Source organism: Aythya fuligula, chromosome 2 (assembly GCF_009819795.1).
Source record: "Aythya fuligula isolate bAytFul2 chromosome 2, bAytFul2.pri, whole genome shotgun sequence".
In the NCBI taxonomy this organism is placed as follows: domain Eukaryota; kingdom Metazoa; phylum Chordata; class Aves; order Anseriformes; family Anatidae; genus Aythya; species Aythya fuligula.
Window position 1 is genome coordinate 44,258,888 of NC_045560.1, and position 19,312 is coordinate 44,278,199.

At 40.5% G+C, this 19,312-nt stretch overlaps 1 protein-coding gene across 1 annotated transcript in view; it reads left to right on the forward strand.

Annotated features, from left to right (window-relative positions):
* ANO10 (anoctamin 10) overlaps window positions 1–18,872 on the forward strand; it is a 118,144-nt gene extending 99,272 nt beyond the window's left edge. Inside the window, exon 13 of the mRNA XM_032181727.1 lies at window positions 17,021–18,872. Coding sequence (XP_032037618.1) covers window positions 17,021–17,056 — 36 coding nt within the window. The 3' untranslated portion in view covers window positions 17,057–18,872. The remainder of the gene's footprint in view (window positions 1–17,020) is intronic.
* Window positions 18,873–19,312: the final 440 nt, after the last annotated feature.

Here is a 19,312-nt window from a genome sequence, read left to right on the forward strand (position 1 = left end):
AACTGCATAACGATAGCTGGTATTAGCCCTCCTGGAAGGTGAGATTTGTGGTGTGCACAATGTTAAGAAAATATCAAGAACAAACCTGAGGGGAAGGCAAATATTTAGAACTCAAGAGTAGGATGATGCATCATAATGCACTCAAAATGGATCTATAAAATACGTTCATTACGGTTGCATTTCCTCTTTAAATCAGATTTGTTCCTGGAACAGGACTGGGGAAATGCCATTCTGAACAGAACCTACATGTAGTTCAGACTGCCAGCAAATCTGTTGTAGGCCATCTCATTGAAACAACAGCTGAACTATTGAGTGATGGAAGTGTGAAGTGATTAAACAAAGACAAATGAATAAAAGAAGGTTAGAGTGGCACTAATACGAGATTGTTTCAGTGTGAAGCAAAAGAGGAAGTACGTTAACTGGATCAAATGTTGCGTGTCCGTGAAGGATATTTTTTAACATGAACGGCTGTAAATGTCAGCGTACAAATAACCACACGTCCTTTTTCTCATTGTCCTGTAGTGCATCATGAATGCAGTATTTCTGCTGGATTTCAGGTCTCATGCTTCTGTAGAAAAGCGGGAAGACATTTGGGTAGTGCAGGAGGCTCTTTGTTCAGAGAAAGATGGCTGCGGTCAAAGAGCATGTCAGTGTTTAATTAGTACACAGCATCCTTATCAGTTAGCACAGAGAATATTTTAGATTCTTATTGCCTAGTGTGTGGTTAATTTAATGTATGCTGTGCTGTACAAGCAGCAGTAAACATATTTTTCCAATCTGAAAGTGGCCATTTGTGATTATCCATACAGAGGAAAGGATGTTCTGTTTTAAACAGATTATAAAGCACTAAAACGTATTCTGAGGTGCTTTAGAAAGTAGACGTCAATGGAGTTCCCTTAACTTCCTCTTCCTGAAACATGTGTCAAACTGAAGTGTTTGTTTTATTTTTGTCAAATCAATGTACCGTTCTGCTGGGAAATTTTTAAAATCATGAGGTGTGCTATAGTTTTCTACGGATGGGCATATATCTGCATCATTGCTTGTAGTATCAGACTCAATACTGTTCTGTTAAGGAAGCAGTATTATGTTGCTGTTCTGTGTTTACCTTGTTAGATAAGAGACTGAAGTCTTCGGCACTTAGAGAAAAAATTTGTGAAAACCAAATTCATTTATGTGAACAGAAAGTGTCATACCATTATATAAATAACTGGATGCTTACACAGAAGAGTGTGTCCTTCTGCATGTACCTCTCAGCCTTGTTTCTCTCTGCTGTGCAATTACGTGAACTACAGGTAGCATGGCATGTCGTGAGAGGTAGCTGATATGCAAAAGGGAGCCCTGCTCAGAGCAGGGCTTTTGGTGAGATAACGTCTGTGTGTTTCTGGGAGGCAGGCTGTCGGGAAGGTTCAGTGGTACTGTTAGTCTCTGCATACCAAAGCATGCTTTTTGAGATGCCAGCTCACATAAAATGGCTTAGAGAAGCCAGGAGGAAACTACCTGACAAAAGAAATACGGACTCTTTTTAAAGCTTTATTGTATTTTAAAGTTTCAGTAAAATGCATTAAAATTAAATGGAAGAGCAGGACTGGAAATGAACAGAATGTTTTATAAGTTCAGGTAATACGTGATATTCTTCTGCTTGTTTCTATTGACAACAAGCAAACTTGAGAAATTGTTTCAAACCATTATGCTCCTCTGTAGTTTCCTAGGTCATTCAACCAGTAATAGGTGTTCGTGGCTATATTTCCTATGAAATGGATTGCAAAATAAAGATTTGCTTTCCTAGCAAGCATTTGGAGAATCTAAAATTTAGAGTTTAGTTGCCCTGTTTTTCATCTCTGTTTTATTTTTTAATATTGTTTTAATTCTTGAGCCTCTGTTTAGAACTGGATAACTGGATACCGAGTCTGTGAAATTTTGTTTTAAATTGTTTTTAGCATTGTCTTAAGGTGATGTGTTTTTTGTTTAAGATGGATCACTCCTGGTTATATATAAACGAAAGGAGAGGTAAATTTGCTAAATAGATGAGCTTCTTGCAGCTCCTTGTCCTTCCTGTTTTTTTCTGATAGATGCCATCAAATTAATCAGCCTGTCTCTTGAAAAAGGCTTGGTCCCCTTAGCTGACATTTGATAACTAGCAGTGAGGTGAAATCTTAATGAAATAAAAGATAGATGGGTTTGGGTTGATGGAAGAAGTAGTATTGGGCAAAGCTAGAATATAGCTGATCTGCCAAGTTGAGAAATTGTGGGTAACTTATGCTCACATGCGGTAAGAAGACACCTTTCTTCTGCAAGTGGGGCACGCCCAGAGTTTCCCTTACTTGTTTTTGTCTTGGTGATGTTGAAATTATCAGACCAAACCATTAATTAGTTCATACACTTTCTTCTCTGGGAGCGATCATTCCTGTTGTTTGTGTAAGATGTGTAAGAAACTGAGGCGAACACAGTTAAAACTTTGGAATAACCATTAATAGGAGCGATTGCTTACTTTCTGTATCAGTTAGTAAGAATTAGGCTTATCTCATCAATCAGGAGAATTTGCATACCTGGTTCCAAAACAAGATGACCTTTAATGCCTCTGTGAAGGCTCCTGTTTGTCACATAGAAATCTCACACAAGAGCATTTATAGACATATTTAATTATTAGTTGGATTTTCTTGTCTTTCCCCTTTTTTCACTGATGAGCAGAAATCAAGAAGAGATTCACTCCTTCAGTAACATAAGCCAAAGACTTCTTTTTAGTGGAACTCCTGCAGGTTCCTTGAGAGAACGTTTAGTTAAGGTGTTGTTTGTATTGTTCTTCCAGCATTGTGCTTATTCCCATGTCACAGAAAGTTCAGTGCGAAATCAAGAAGCAAGTTCAGCAGACGGCAGTTTCAGTGGGATACATTTCTTTTATCAAAAGTTGATAAGGCTGCATCAGTCCACATGCTTGAGTGCCTGGGGTGCTTACCAAAGAGGTTTTATCCTGTTCGGTTACGCAGACAGTCAGAACCACTGCTAAAAAATACCCTTTAACCTGGAGTTAAAGATGCACAAGAAGAATGAGGAGTGTGGAGCAGTTAGCATGGGATGTATGAAGGGAAGTTGTGATGTTAGCAGCATCCCTATTTCTCTTTTCTGTTAACTCAGAGGCTTCCAAAGGAGGAGTCTTGTCATCTGCATAGATAGCGTTAATTGTCCGTACGTGGGACAGGAGAAGGCCTGAGCTACTGCTGCTTTTCTGGGCCAAAGGTGGTTTCTGCATTCTTGAGAAGAGTACAAGCACAAACTAGTAGAAAAGAACAGAAAAACTGGAAAATGCAGGTTTTGTTCTTGTATGCCTTCTACCTACAGTCTTGCAGCTAGAGAAGGACAAGGAACAATCATCATACGTAAATCTGGCAATTTTTCTGCTGCTCTCTTACAGTTTGCTGTTAGGAAGCTCATACAGAATACCTGAATTGTTTTTTTCAGTAATAAAGAAGAGCTTATTTTTACTCTTAGCAAGAAAAGAAAAATACTAGGTTTTGAGGTATTAGGTTAGTGACCCAGTGGGTATACTGGTACATTAAAAAAGGCAAAATTTGCAATAAAATTACCAGAGTAAAAGTTGTTATTGAGTTGGGAAGACAATAATAGAAAACCAACAGCCTGTTACTGAGCTCTGTAGCTGTCTCCCTGTAAATAAGATTGAAAACACAAATTATGCTCCCCCAAAAATTAAAAACATGACTCAAATTAGATTTTAAATCACCATCTACCTCCAAAACGTCTTATTTTTTTTTCTATTTCTCTTATTCTCCCAAATCTAATCTCTCTTTTCTGACAGGCTGTGACACATAATATTCTAATATCTTGTGACAAGGACAGTACAGACAGACTGAAATTGCTTACTCAATAATCTTAGGCTATTCCTTAAAAAGGGAACACTACCACAGGTGTTGGAAATGGAAGCAAAAAGAAATCTAAGTATATACAGAAATTACGGAGAGATTTATACTACAGAAAGGTAATTAGCCTGTAGTTGCAATGCAATTATATCAATGTGGCATCGATTTCTAGTGTAGTGTTTCAATAAGAATAGAAAGTCCTGAGGTGAGATCAGAAGGGAAATGTTGTTTGCGACCATGGCTGTCCTTAAAAATTGTTCGTATTGCCCCACAGGTTGTCTGTCCTGCCCAAAGTTACATCTGCTTAAAGAGACTTTGGGTCATTTTGTATATATCAGGCCTATGCCAAATTTCTTTTTGTGCTAAGTCTTCAATTTTATTTGTCATTTTTTACTGGATGTCTCCCTTTTAATTTATCAATAATGAGTACATCTCCCTTCAGCTCAAACCCCTACACTCAGCTTCTAATATTGAAAAGATTTGACAGTTCATTTTCTCCCATGCATTTTGTTTTATAAATTTCATTTTGTGCAGTCATGCCTGCCTGAGTAAGGAATTACGTGAGTTTTGAAACTCTTAACCACTCGTTCCTCTAACACAAGCCTGAGTGGACTGCCTGTGGAAGGGTTGCTGTAGAAAGTTGTGCAAGAATTCAGACTTAGCCCTTTTTATTCACATTGTAAGTATCAATAAAACAATTCAAAAGGTAAATGTCAATAAAACAGTGGCATGAGTTCAAATGATGTGCAAATAGTTGCAAAAAAAATCAGGTTGTACAGTTACATGCGATATTATGGGTAGAAAAAATGGACTATTCCAGAAAAATTTGCAAATTAATTTTCCTTTACTCTGGAAAAAAGATTGTTAGCAGGTTTGTTTCCAAATTTCCTTGAGTGTCAGAGCACTAAAAATAAAAGGCCATGTTTTCCTCTGGGATAAGCTTAATTTTATAACTTCTCATTTCTCAGTTTTGTGTTGAGTGTTTGGTTTTTTTTGTTTGTTTATTACTGGTGAGTAAGGAGAGAAGCAGAATAACCCTTTCCATATATGATAAGTTCCCTTTTTCTGGCAGTTTTTCTCCTTGCTCAGCCTAGTTGTATGTATTTTTTGAAACTATTAGTAATATTTTTTAAATTTTGTTTTTGTCTAAATTAATATTGCTGAGAACATTGTATTTAATATCCAATTAATATTGTTGAGAACGCCCTTTTGCATATAAACATTTTACTGGAACTGCTCATAGTTGTGGACCTAGCATTGTTAAAGTCTTCTTTATTTGCTTCTATCTTTGCAAGTATGCTTTCTCCTCTTTTCCTTGTAGTATGTGTTGATGTTTACATATAGACAGGAAAAAAGGAAATGAGATCTGTGTGTGCAGATGCTGTCGAATTCCTTTTTGTAGATGCATTCTCATTATAGTGTGTTGTAAACCACAGCCTACGATTCCATTTCTTTTAATGGATATCCTCTTTTCTTTTGATATGGTCCCTTAAACCAGTAATAATTACTGTTATTTCCTATTAATAAGGAAAATGATGTGCTCTGTGGTGTGTGAGAGGTGTATGCTATAGATTCTTGAACAAATCTTTCACTGCAATTGTGAATTATTATTTTTTTTAGGAAAGGATGCAACTGGCTGCCATGCATTTTGCAGTTCTGTTGATCCTGTATGGAATACAGAATTTTCACTCTGTTTGTACCAAAAAGGAAACATAAGCACACGAGCACTGACATATCAAGCTCAAAGTGCAGAAAATGGATTTCTCCGCCTTGTTAGTATTTTGTAATTATTTGTCCTGTCCCAGCTTGCTTTTTTGATTTGCCCTGAAGGATCTGTGGAAATGCGTGCTCACCACCCATCTTACACTATCACATAAATTCACAGCGAATTAACTAAGTGACTCAGTGGATAATATTAACTCACTTCAGTGATGCAAAAATCATATGATGCCTTAAACATTTGTTTAGAGTCCTTTGACAGCACTTACTGGAGTGTTTTCAAAATCTGATTTGTTTGACAGATGTAGCAACCTATTTTATACAGGTCATCTTATAAAATTTATAAGACAGACTACATATTCTGACAAGTGGTAATGTTGTGCAGCGTTTCTATAGCAATAGGACACACTTGTAATGTATTACAACTAATGTGGTGAAGAGACATTATTCTAGATATTTGTGGTTGCATGCTAGAGAATATATTTGTTGTTGCGACAGGTCGAAATTGAGAAATAAGCATGTGATGGGACTGGTAACCCAGGATACCCATTAAAGCACTTTACAATGTATAAGAAACATTTCCAAGCAAAGCCTCGAGGTCAGATAGAATTAAATTAGTGTGGCAATTGAACATGAATCACAATAGTTAATCCCTCGGTGCATGCTGAAGCTGGCACCATTTGCTCTGATTTCCTCTGAAGCAAAAGCAGGTCGCTCTAGAGCAGGGGCTGGACTCAAGCACTACGTATCTGCCCACCACATCCATTTCTTGGCTTTGTTTCATCTCGTGGCTTTATCCAGCCCCCCAGCACAGCAAAGTGGGGCTGTGCTCACTTGTTCCTCCTCTCCTTCCCACTGCTCCTCAAAAGCAGGGTGGGAGCAACAGGAGGAGGCAGTTCTGCCTGCAAGCTTGGCCCTTACCTGCCGCAGGATTTAGATGCAGACATGAGCAATTCTCAGTTGAAAGAAGTAAAAATCAAAGGAAGAGGGTGCAATTAGGACAGCAGAAAATGACAGGGAATCAGCAAGGGATATAGTGCTATATCCCTTAAATCCCTATAAATCAGCATATCTGCAGATCATTGTTTATCTTCCTGTTACAAAGCTGCTTAAATGCCCAAACTCTTCAACCTGGAAGTAGTAGCTATCATATATCTTTAATTTCCTATATCTCTTTATTGCAGAATTATTTCATAAATCCTTGCTTACAGATAAAGTGATTACTAACAGGCATAAATTTTGTTAGGGTCTCTAATAACTACACCAATAGTTCTGAAAAAGGGGCCTGTGGAAAGAGTATCTAGGGCATTGCAGTACTGCACATAGGCACACTGAGGTAACTCACAGGGGAACACAGTTGTTGTAGTGAAAACTGCAAGCTTCTCCAGCAGAGCACTGCATCGCTTCTGAACAGAAAGGTCACCAACCTGTAGCAAACAGGCTTCCTGCCCACTGCTTTGGTGGAAAAAAAAAAAAAAAAAAAAAAGGAAAAGGGGTTTGCCCACTCATAACTTAGGAAGTGTAAGACTTGAAATTCTGAAGTAAATGAGAACTCTATCTTTTGCTAGGTTGTTTAAAATTGCTAGAGGTTAGCGAAGTCATTTTATAAATATTGTGCTATCTGTAATTTAGGACCATGTCAGCTGTTGTAGCTTAGGTTATTTGAAAGAAATGCAGAGTTATAAATTACCAAACCAACATCTTTTACTTCATTTTCAAACTGTCTGCAAGCTATTTCAGAGCTTATTCTGACTCTCACACACGCTTGCCAGGCAATCTAATGCAATTCTCTGCGAGTAATGGTTCATAACCAATTGTGCATCTTAAATGAAAATGGAAAGGTTGGCAAGCCATGTGTGTCCTGTGTGCAAGTGTTTGTGTCTGCATATGGGCTGTGAGATGAAGGGTTTCTCTAGGCCAGGCCCCAAAGTGGCAATAAGCAGGTGCCTAGGGTAGAGTGAAGCGCAGGGCAAATGTTTTTATTTCCCTGTAATATTTTCTGGTCCTCTGCCTGTGCTCAGTTCAAGAATTTCCTGAGCCAGATCAAGCCATAAACCTACCATAACAAATTCAAGTATTGACCTTATCTGGGTACATGTATGGACTTATCTGGACAGATAGGTATTGGCATAAATATATTTTTTTAAACCAAAGTCAGTGCCTATAACTGATCAATACTTATGCTTAGCGTGGTGTTTAATTAATGGAAAACAACTTGCCTCTTTCTCCTTGTTTCCAAGGGATGGGTTGATTGGCAGACAAGGCACTTGCCTCATCGCAAGTATCTTTGGTGACAAAATTCATTGTGTCAGTTGTGCTATTCTGAAAGTACTGGCAGAGGGACCTTTGATACACTCTAAATTTGTAGAACTGATTTCCTCATAGTAATAATAAAGCTATTGTAATTAGCAATTGGTTTCCAGCTTAACATTGACAATTTTTTTACTGGGCTGTGCATAGATAATAGCAGAGATCCTGCAAGAAGAAAGCTTGTCTTTGAAGAGAAATACAAGAATGAAAATGCTGCTGGAAATGATACAGACAGGACAAGAAGCTAGGGCAAGGAGGAAAACCAAATTGGGTGACCTGGCAGATCCTTTCCCTTCCTGATCTTGGAAGAGATCTTATCTATCTCTTAGGCAGAACTGAGAGCAGTCCTTCTTCACCAAATAATTTAAATACTGAATAGTTTCTTTAAACTCACTTTTCATGCTGTTATGGCAGATAAACTGAAAGGCAAATTCCAGCTTCAAAAAGAACGCCTTAAAAAGAATGATTGCTTTTGCTACATATCTACCCAGCACTTGGTGTGAAAACTGTATTTCTAAACACATGGTTTATAATTCAAGTATATTTTAATGTTTTGTGTTTATACTGCTGAGTTGTTCGTTTTCTCTAATATCATCTGACATGGGTCTCAGGCTGAAGTTTGCTGCCTGTTGCAGGAGAGATGGAAATTTTATACTTCTGGCATTTTGCTTTGTGTATGGCAGCACAATAGAGCACAGCCATGTGTCCTCCATATTACCTGCTTTTTATATCAAATTTGTCATAGAAATTTCCCAAACCAGTACTGTAAGTTGGGTTGGAGTCCAATCTAGATTACTTAAGTAATTCCCTGTGTAGATAAGCAACCTTTGTTGTCGTTGTTATTGCTCTTTTTTGGAAAACGGGTAGGGCTGTATACTGATACAGAAATTTACACATTTGGAAATAAATCTGGGCCCAGGTGGCCACCCGGGCAGGCTGTGCTTGGGATAGGGACAGGCGTGCCCCTGTGCTCTCTGGGCCAGCTGCCGCTCCAGAGGGTGCACAGGGCCCCAGTGCTTTGGTGCCTCCCTGTTGGGCTTTGTGTGCCTGGGTTGAAATGTTTGCCATATCTGTGGTCAGAGAGCAATGGGGTTATAGAGTATTCTTTGCCTTTTTCCTTAGTGTGGGGCATAATTCATTGAGAGAGACTTTGAGGCTTTTCACACAACCTATTCCTTGCTGCAGCGAGGATTACAGAGGCGCGTTAGTGCTCTTAATTTCTCCTGTGTTCTCTTTTGTGACATTAAATAGTTTAACTTTGTGCCTTTTGCCTCTGGTACAACAGAACTTGTTAAAGGCTGTTGGCAAAACTTGTGTGGGTTTTGGCTGCGTACCACCGGAATAGATGTTATGTGGAGTCCTCTGGGCCAAGCCCTTACTACGAGGTTTTATGCACCAGAGGGAGGCTTGTGTCTATAACCCAGCAGGTCCTTTCCAGTCTTCAGTCCCCAGAATGGAAGCACAGAGCTCACGTAGCTTTAGTCTGAAATTCATATTCTCTCGGCAAGCAGTGTAGTCCGAGCACCATCTGCAAACTTGCTCGCTGGAGCAGAAGCAGGGCCTGCAGGGCGCAGGCCACCATCACCTCTGCCGCCGGCCTTCCTGCAGACCCTGGGTTCACCGTGAGGCATGGCCAGCACAAAGCACGTCACGTATGAGGTAAATGAGGCTATGCTGAGCAGGCTGCTGCAGCTAGCAGAAAGCTAACTGAGCTGTCTGCAATAGCATTTCGGTCTCAGGCATGCCCACGGGTCAGGGCTTCGTGCACGGAGGCCTCGGTGAACTCTGCTGTCAGCAGGTGAGTCGGTGCTCGGGGCATCCATCCAGCTCAGCAGGTGAGATGGGCAGGCAGGGGGAATCATAGAATATCCCAAGTCGGAAGGGACCCATAAGGATCATCAAGTCCAGAATGGTTCGCTTCACCTATTTTCTCCGTTGTAACTAGCAACTGCAAACCGGTAATTAATGCTATCCAAAAGTCCCGAGAAACACAATTTTATCATAGCTCACTGCAGTAATCCAAACGCTGTTGACGTGCTATTAGCCCCGTGACAAACCTCGCCCTTAAGCTGTGGTGAAATCAGTTTGACACAGGTCACAACAGTAATGAAACGTATGACTGACGGGCACGCTTCTCCAGTGACCGTGCAGACCATCCCTCTGCACTGAGACACAATCAAGGTCACGTCGCTTTGGATGTTTTTGCATCATTGCTTTCTCAGCTGGTCAATAGTTTGACTCCAAAATCTATTGAACGGCAGCTTACTGGGTGAGAGGGGTAACTGCATACCCTAAAGAAGAAGAGAGCACTTGTTGGGGTGTTGTCGTGCTGTGGGTACGTTCAGAGCACGTGCTCTTCTTGGGCGTTTAGTCATAGTGGTTAGCGTTGTATATTTCTTTCACTTTGCAGCTGTGTAGTCAGAAATGGTGAAAGAAGTGAATTTTAAAAAGTATGAATTAAGATAAAAATAATTCAGGTGTTCTGAGGGTTGGAAGAATTCTTAAGATACACTTTTGAGGACACATTAGATAGTATCATAGTATTTTCTTCTACTACTATGTCTACATTTTTGTACTACCTACTGAACTAAGATTCAGCAAAGGGTGACTAATGCAATAAGAATATTGTAATGAGGATTAATTAATACTTTGCAATTTAAATCAGAGACAAATATGAAGTAGATCAGAAAAAAATCTTGGAAAAATCTACTACAAATGGGGTTGCTTTGTCTGCTATGGCTCACAGTGCTATTAATCACACAGTACTCCAAAGCACATATTATGTGAATCTGCACATTTTCCCTGACTCTGCACTTACTAATTTTCCAAACTTGCTTCATTAACAGTAGCTTTTTGTACTTGGTATTCTGTTGTGAAATAGGCATGCATAAAAGGGAAGAAGAGAATTATTTTTGGCTCTTTGCTACTACCTGCCATTTGTCGTAGCAGATTGCCACTCAAGATCTCTGGAGTGCAGACATACCCCTCTGTCATGAATCCTGTGGGAACAGCATGAAAATCTCTCAGCCTGGAAGGGACCTTGGGAGGCCTCAGGGCAGGGTTGGTGCTGAGTTCAGACCATGTGCTAGACCTCGTGCAGTCAATCAGTAATGGAGGCAAAGCCCGACACAGTATTCCAGATGCAGTTTAGAGGAGAATGGTATTTGCAGTGGTCAGCAACTTTTTGGTCCTCAGAGAGGATTTACAGGGTCCTTCTCATGAGAGCCACACAGCTCAGCATTTGTTTCTTTGCCTGTTAATCTTCCATTTAAAATTCTTCCACCTCCTTATCAAAAATCTGCATTTTGGTTGGTTAATGTGTGTGCATTTTGTTGTTTTCACTAATTTGGAGCATCGCAGGGCCCTTGGTCTTGGCTCTGCTAAATAAGAAAGTTGTCAGATTGTTCCTAGAAGTCTCAAAGAACGAATCTTTCAAAATATTACCTAACCAGGGGGGAATTGTGTTCTGGAAATCTTTCAAGAAGACATCAGGGTTGTACTGGGTGAGTTGCTCAGAATAAGCATTCAGTGTTATATTGCAGCTATATGGTATAACACAGAAGTCCTGAGACTTATACACGGGAATTTCTATACTATACTAGTGCAGAGGTGTTTTCTGCTACTCTAAACAAACATCAGTTGTCAACTCCAGTTATGGCAATTGTACCTTAAGAAGTCGCTGAAAAACGTGTCTGATTCAGAAATGAGGCACACAAGTTACCCAAACCTGATGTCCTTAAGCTCTGTTCCCTGCAGAGTGTCAAATGCCACATGCATAAACCTTGAGGGAAGGTCCATGGTTCTAGGTAAGTAGGTACCACAACCTTTCACTGTTATACTCAGCAATAACAAATTTCCACTATATGAGATTTTATACTTCCACACAGAGTAAATACTACACATGGAAGAGTTGGACTGAGTTTTAAAGTAGGTGTTAATTTGCCTTTTCTATAATTGACTGGCACTTAAATATTAATATTGATATTGTTCTTGCAGTTGTCATGAAACAACTCAAGACCCAAGAAACTGTCTTTGTTATGACTTTGTACTGTTAGGAAAGAATAATAAGAAAACGTGATGGATATAAAATAAAATTATAATTTGATAAAATGAGAAAGATATCCTGTAGCACCACACTTTCTTTAAGCAGTAAACTGCTGGTGAGCCATTCCACATGGTGAATACAGGCAAAGCAGAAGATGGAGTTGCTGATTTGATACATCTGCCTTTAGGTCTTCTTGCATTGAACTATAGGGCTACTTGTGTCTGTTCACATATACAAACGTGTATGTTGAGTATGCGTATGGAAAAGCACCATACTGGTGAGTCATTAAATACTGGTTTCGTTAATTTTTAATTTTTTAAGTTGTTTTCCTTGAGTTTTGGTTTTCTCTGGGTTTTGTTTCCATACCCTGCAGAAAAATTAAGAGTAGTTAGGGGATGGCTTGCCATGACCAAGCAGTACTCAAATGCAAGAAATCAACATTAAACAGCAACGAGGAATGTGAAGAATGTCAGCCTTCTGATAAACCTGTTTTTTTTTTTGTCTGTTATTTTATATAAATGTGTGTGAAATGAGCACTGATAATGGAAGTGCAGGCTTATCTGTACCGTCCTCTAGCGTGGAAAGCGGAAAGAAGGTCACAGATGTATTTGTGAGATAGGGCTTGTGAAACGACACGTTGTGGCTTCGGATGTGCCCAGCACAGCCCTGCGAGGTGGGAAGCGCTGCGTACTGGGGCGTGCTGCCTGCAGGGTCTGCACGTAGGTGTTGGAAATGAAGGTGGGTTCCCGTAATGAGGATTGCTTCTGCCCAACATTTCCAGTGAGGCTGTGGCTGGAACAAAACGCAAGCACTGCCACTGCTGAAGCCCTCAGCATCTCGAGTGCTGTGTCTTTAGGAGATGTCTAAAGTGTCTTTGTGCATTTCTGTTAGTTTGCAGCTGGTTCTTGCACATAGCAGTAGTGTTCGTGGCACTAAGCCACACAGTGAGGCTTCTGTAGACCGTCTAATGGGAGAGTGACCATCGCTGTTGTTGATCTACAACCAGGATTCTGTGCATTAAAATTTATTTTGTGTTTCTGGTTGTAAACACACAAAGAAAGTAGCCTGACCTACAGGCTTGGTGTGCAACTGTGGGAAAGTATCTGCTCTGTTTTATTAACGTATTTTCAGAAAATTTGATGTTGAAATGTGGTGAAATCTAATTAATCGGTAAAGCCTATTTGTGAACCTGCATTGAAGAGCTTTTGCTGTTTCTACTAAAAGTACTGCTTAATTATGTTACGCATCCTGTATGAAAAAAAAAGAAAATTAAACCTAATTTAAACTTAATGAAATGGAAATAGCAAAGCTATTGGATTACAGCAGATAAATATTTTGAGCGATTCCGAACAGCAGAATGTTAGAATAAGCTACACCATAGCTCCCTACACACACAAATAAAGTAATATTAGTTTAAAGGTACTCCCGAATTATTGCATCTGTGCATGCACAGGCTGCTAAGAGTTTTGCTTAAAGCAGGGCACGAAGTTATTGCGGCTGCACCCAAGGGAGTCGTGTTGGTAGGTGCTACGTGGCCAGCCCTTGTGCATCAGCTGCCTGCTCTGCAAGAGGAAAGCACGAACCTTTTGTGAGTAGCTCTCAGCTGGTGGTAAAGGAGTTGTTGTTCCCTGAGCTAACTCATTCCTGAGCTGCACAGCTGCAGGTGGTGGGGGTAGGTTTTGGATACTGCTCACCTGACGGGTGTTTTTTGGTGTCATTTCGTATCCAGTAGGTTTAAACAGTAGATGTAGAAGCTTTAAATTCCTCTTGCAATACCCTTAAAATAATACATACAGCTTAGAAAGGAATGTTTTTTTGACAGAGAAGTTGTAACTCGGTCCCACAGGCTTGTCAAAGAGCCTGTTGGGGCCATTGGGAGAAAGGTGACCATATTAAAAAAAAAAAAAAAAAAAAAAAGTGCCTGGTGAGTTCCCTGTCCACTATCAGAAAAAAACACGCTCCCTTTCCTGGATGTCGTCCTAGAAAAATATTTTCCCAGCAAAAGAAAAAGGAGCGTTTCTTTTCACAGTGAAAGAGAAGAAAATTAAAAAATTCTTCAGCCTGAGCTTGGCAGAGAGTGCCAGTGTCTTGCCGTGCCACCCCGCCTCGTTGCCAGAGTGGTAGCTCTGAGGGAGCCCGGTGCTGCCAGGTATTGTGAAACGGGTCCTGGCATCGTGGCAGTGATTAAAGAAGAGATGAAATCGGCAGCTTTGGGGGCTCTCGCTTTGCTTGTGATTCATTTCCTGAAATATGGGAGTGATTGCACTTGGCCTGCTTTGGTCTGGGCTGTTTGTGCCATGGCAGCGTGTGAAGCTATTTTAGGAGCTTTTCTGCTCACTGAAGAATCTGGGAAATTTGTTTGTTCATCACGTGGATCTAAAATGTGCAAGCTGAAGATTACCCTGGTAATAAAAGAATACCAGCATAAGATTAGTTCAGTTAAAACGAGGAGAGCCTTCAGAAATAAATGGCCGTAGTCCCACTTGCACAGGATCTTTGGACAGATTATCACCTAGTCCTCATTAATACTCATGTGCTGCTTGTTTTTTTTTTTTTCCCCAGAATTTGTTGAACTGTGCAGAGAGTAAAAGTTGCAGTTTTCTGCATTACTCATCAATCCCCATGCAAGTCGAACAGCACTCAGAAATTAAGAAATCGTTTCCAAAAGAAGTGAATTAGGTTTGAATCTGATGAATCGTGAACTGAGTGAGGTTGTTGTGTCCTGCATCTCCCTGATGTTTTCACATCACGGATAGAAGGCACTGTAATAATTAAAGATGCTGTAGTTTTACACAGAGATTTATTCAAAGAAGTGAGCCCGGTCGCAGAGGAGGAATCTGTATTCCTGCATTTAGCCGTGGTTTTTTTCTGCCCTGTTGCCATGGAGAAGCATATAAATATTTGTATCACAAACTAATTTTGCTTCTCTTATAGGTGGCATGGAAATGCAGATAAAAATGGTAAAGAACAGTAATTGCAGGTGGTTTTATCATGCAGAGCAGTGTTTTGGAATGGGTTCGAGCACGGACCCGCAGCAAGCGAAAGTTAGAAGGTGATGTGTTGAAATCTGACATCTGTATGCTTTGGGGTAGAAATTGAGTGAAAGCATCCATTGTATTTGCATTTTCCCCCCTTTTCCAATTTTTTGGATAGTGTTATTAGGTGTTTGTCTTTCTGCTAGCCTGTTTACTAAGCCATTCATATAAAATCAAATACAAGAATGAAAGAAAGAACTTTATTTCTGAAGCGTGTGTCCCTAGCACCAGTGGGTGAAGGACACCGCTGCTCAGGAGAGAGAAGCTGCATAAAATCATTTACCCATACGATCTCTGCACGTTTTTGTGTGTTTTTTCATTCCTGCCTGCCAAAGCTCCTAGAAGAAGGCCGTGGTCTTGGACACCAGCCTAGGGACTCTGGATTGCAGCAGTGCTGTGCTTCTCCTTGTCTTCGCTCCTCACCTTGTCCTTGGGGTCGGTCCCTGTCTGGTCTCCTCCCTTTGACTTCATCTGACTATTGCCTCAGTCTTTCCCTTGGGGGAATTAAAGCCTCTGCAACTATTTCTTAGCATACCAGGTGGTTTCCAGCCTTCCAGCCATTGAAAGACCTTTAGCTGATAACCAGTGACGTGTGAGTGCCTTCTCTGGCAGGGTTTCAGCTCAGCTCTTCTTGCCGCTGCAAATCCTGCGTAGTGAAACCTCCTCCTTAACACGAAGCTTCAAAGAGCACCTTTGGTTTCTCTGCTCGGCAGATATTTTCGATACCTGGAACTGTTACTCTGGCTTCTCGTACAAATCTCTCTGGTGACGTCCCAAGATAATGAAAACAAAACCAGTTAACAACAGGGCTGGAAACAACGCGTATCACCAGAGCAGTCCTCTACCTCTTTCTTGTACCACAGGATGTTTTCAGGCAATTCAGCAGCAAAAAGCTGGGCAATACAGAAAAAACGAACAGCACTTAGAGCTGAACGTTCTTGCAGTGGGAAATTGGAGGCAGTGTTGTGTCAGTAGTTCATTGACCTTTTAAGATCCCTTAGGAAGTTAAATATTTAAGGCTAAATGACTACTATGATTGTTGTAAAAAAAAAAAAAAAAAAAAAAATTATTTTTACAATATTCAAGATTTCACAGTGAACATTTTACATCGGTAAGGAATGTACCGTACAAATGTGCACACTGCACGGCCAGTAGATAGATTAGCCCACTGATGAAAGAATATCTGCTGTAACAAGGGATAATTAGCATATTTTTAGTTCCTTTTGTGTCTGAGATTGTCATCGCAGCCCTTCATTGCCATGAGCGCTTTGCTCATCTGAAGTCATCTTAAGGAACTATCCTGTATTAAAACAATCAAAATAAAAAAAATAACTGACAAAATAAAATAAAATCTGTGATTCCAGGGTAAGTTTTTGTAATTCCAGCTTGGTAGATTTCTTCCTAGAAGTAGGATATCAGTGGTCTGCTAGTCTACCTGTGCCTGGTGCCATTGTTGCGGTAGCAGCCAGCGCTGCATACAGCGAGGGGATGCGATCATCAGCTACCCTGTGCTCAGGCATAACCAGGACAGGACTCGGGGGGCTGCAGAGCAGAGGTGGCAGTGCCAGCTTGTAGAGTTTCATGAGCATGGTTATTGCCTAGACTGGCAGAGAAGGGTTTCAGTACAACAGTAATGTCCCCTGGCTTTTCATTTTGCAGTTCTTAAAGCAATTCCCCCTGGCCAGGAGGAGAAGTTTTTTTCTGTATCTGTTGGGCTCATTAGTTTCAGCGTGAGGAGTTGTTATTCATCACGAAAAGAATTAATTAACACACAAATTGCATTATCATTTGCTGAATTTTTTGATGGGAAAAGCAATGCCTTTGTTAAAACTATTGTTTATCAAAGTCACGCGTGACAGGCTCACGTTTTTATTTTTAGTTACCAAAGCTCAAATTATTTTTTTTTTTGTATAGCTTCATTATCTGGTTGTCTTCAGAACTGTCCTGCTTTCAAATTCCGCCGTTTCGTTTAATTCATCCTGCTACCACTCCATTTAATGTGCTTTTTTTTTTTTTTTTCTTTCTTACTTCTCTCACAGCAAATGAAACTTGCGGCTGAGTCACTGAAGGAGTAAACACGAAGAAATGAAGATGACTACAGCAGTCACATGGACGTGTGGGCACGTCGCGAGCATTTGTTTGTGATGATCACAGTGTGCACTCTACCATATATTCAGTAGGTGGCACCTGCTTGTGTGATACGCGGTAAATATTCGCTGCTTGATGCTGTAAAAAAAAAGGTAATTTATCCTATTCTCCTTGTTCCTTACGTACAAGGGTTTGTGAAGCTAACACTAAATAAAGCACTCCAGCTTATGCAAGGTCTGGCTGAAATCTGCCAGACTCACCATACTTGAAGTGATTGAAAACAGATCTGGTGAATAAGCATCCAAAAGCGAACTAGAGTTTTCAACTGTAACTTTGTAAAAGAAAACAGAAGTATAAAGGTGGGCTGGTGCTGTCCCTTGGGCTTACTGCCCCTTTCCTTCCTTTATTATGATAGCTAAACCTCTCCTTTTTTCAAAGACTGCTTATTAGCTATTTTTTGCACATAGCAAATTAATTTAAATGTTTTATACACTACATAATGAAATACACGATTATTCCTTATAGGACCTGAGAAATATTAGAACATAAATGTGATAAGGTATGCTTTATACAGTCCTGCGTGCTCGTTACCTAAGTAAACCTGACTTAAAGTCTTCTCAAAAGCTGGGTAAAAAGCATTCAGTAGGATACAGATTGCTGATCAGTGATTTATGAAGATGAAGTGGCAGATAATTTGTATTTATTTATTGATTTACGTTAGCTTTTGGTGTCACTACCTTGGGCCTTGAACTATGGCATTGTATTAATGGGTCTTCTGGTTAAATGAACTAACAGAGCAATTAAACTTGATACACTAGTACTCATGTATGTAGCGAATAGTTCTTTTTTTTCCCTTGTGTTCCACAAAAAAAGGTAATTTTCCTAATATTTCATTGTTTTCTGGCAGTAATAGGACCAAAATCCCCCCAGCCTCGGACAGTTTATGTTCTCCAGCTGTGACCTTCATCTGTGGTAGATGTAACTTAACTTTATATGATACTTGCTGGAATGGTGTGTGGAAAAATCTGTCACTACAATTAAGGTATTTGCCTGCTTGGCACATTTCAGATTTCTGCCACAGGGCCCCCACAGAAGAACAATACAACTAAGCCAAAATAATGTATTTTGTCTGGAGTTTGAAATCAGCATTTATCAAAATCTGCAAGTGTGACCCAGTAAGAAATGGCTCGATTCCCTTGGGAAGAGGAGCAGAAACGTGCTACAGCCGCTGTCTCCCTGTACTTGCTTCTCCTACCATGCAGCCCCCACGCTGCTGCTATTTCGGGGCGAGCTCTGGGGCTGCTGCTCTTTCACAGCCTGTGCCTGAAGCTGTAGCAGGGCTGTGGCAGCACATAGGGAAGCTCTGCCCTGGGCAGCCAGCAGGGATCTTGGAGGGGTGCACAGCTTCCCATAGCACTGTAGAGATCCCCAAAAAGATGTATTTTGAGGAGGGGATGAGCATATTCTCTGGGAAAGCTCCCTGGCTTTGCAGTTTGTTGCCCACTTTAATCTCAAGTAGCTCACATTTGTTAAAGTTATACTCTCGCTGCCTAGTCGGTGTGTTTGAGCATGTTCAGGAGAAGAATCTGTGGGATGGGTTCCTGCTGGAATATATCCTGGTGGGCTTGTGGCAGCTGTTTTGATGGGATTCTGCTAGGACTGCATAATTTCTGTTAATTTGTGCTGGTTTAGGAGTGTGAAGTGGGCACGTTTTTGCTGGTAGCGACTGTATCAGGTATCTGGAACAACTTTCCAAGATGGGTTGGAAAAGGAATCAAGTCCTGTCTCAACTGTAATCACGTGGAAAAAAAAAAAAAAAAAGTAATGACTTGTGCAAACTGACCTCGTGGCTGTCTGTGTGGCTGGTTCATTCTTCCCGTTTCCTGCAGACTCGTAGGAAGATCTGCAGTAAGGTTTAGTACCTGGTGATGTAAGGGACATTGAGCTGTTGCCCTTGCCTTGGGGAAATCCCTTCATTTCAGCTTAGTTTCTGTATCTACAAATGGAGATAATGGTGTGCCTCAGGTGGATCCTGCACCTAAAGCTAGGAAGTGTGGAGGAATTATGACCTTCCATAGTGTGCAGCGTAGTTCTCCTGTTTTAGCATCACAGCTACTCTACAAACATGGTAGAACATTTCTGTCTTAAAGAGCAAACACTTAAGTTTGAGTAATATTACCTGTATAATGCAAAGTTATCTTTTGTCACCAAGCCGAAATTTAGCTCCTCTTTTTCTGCCCGGT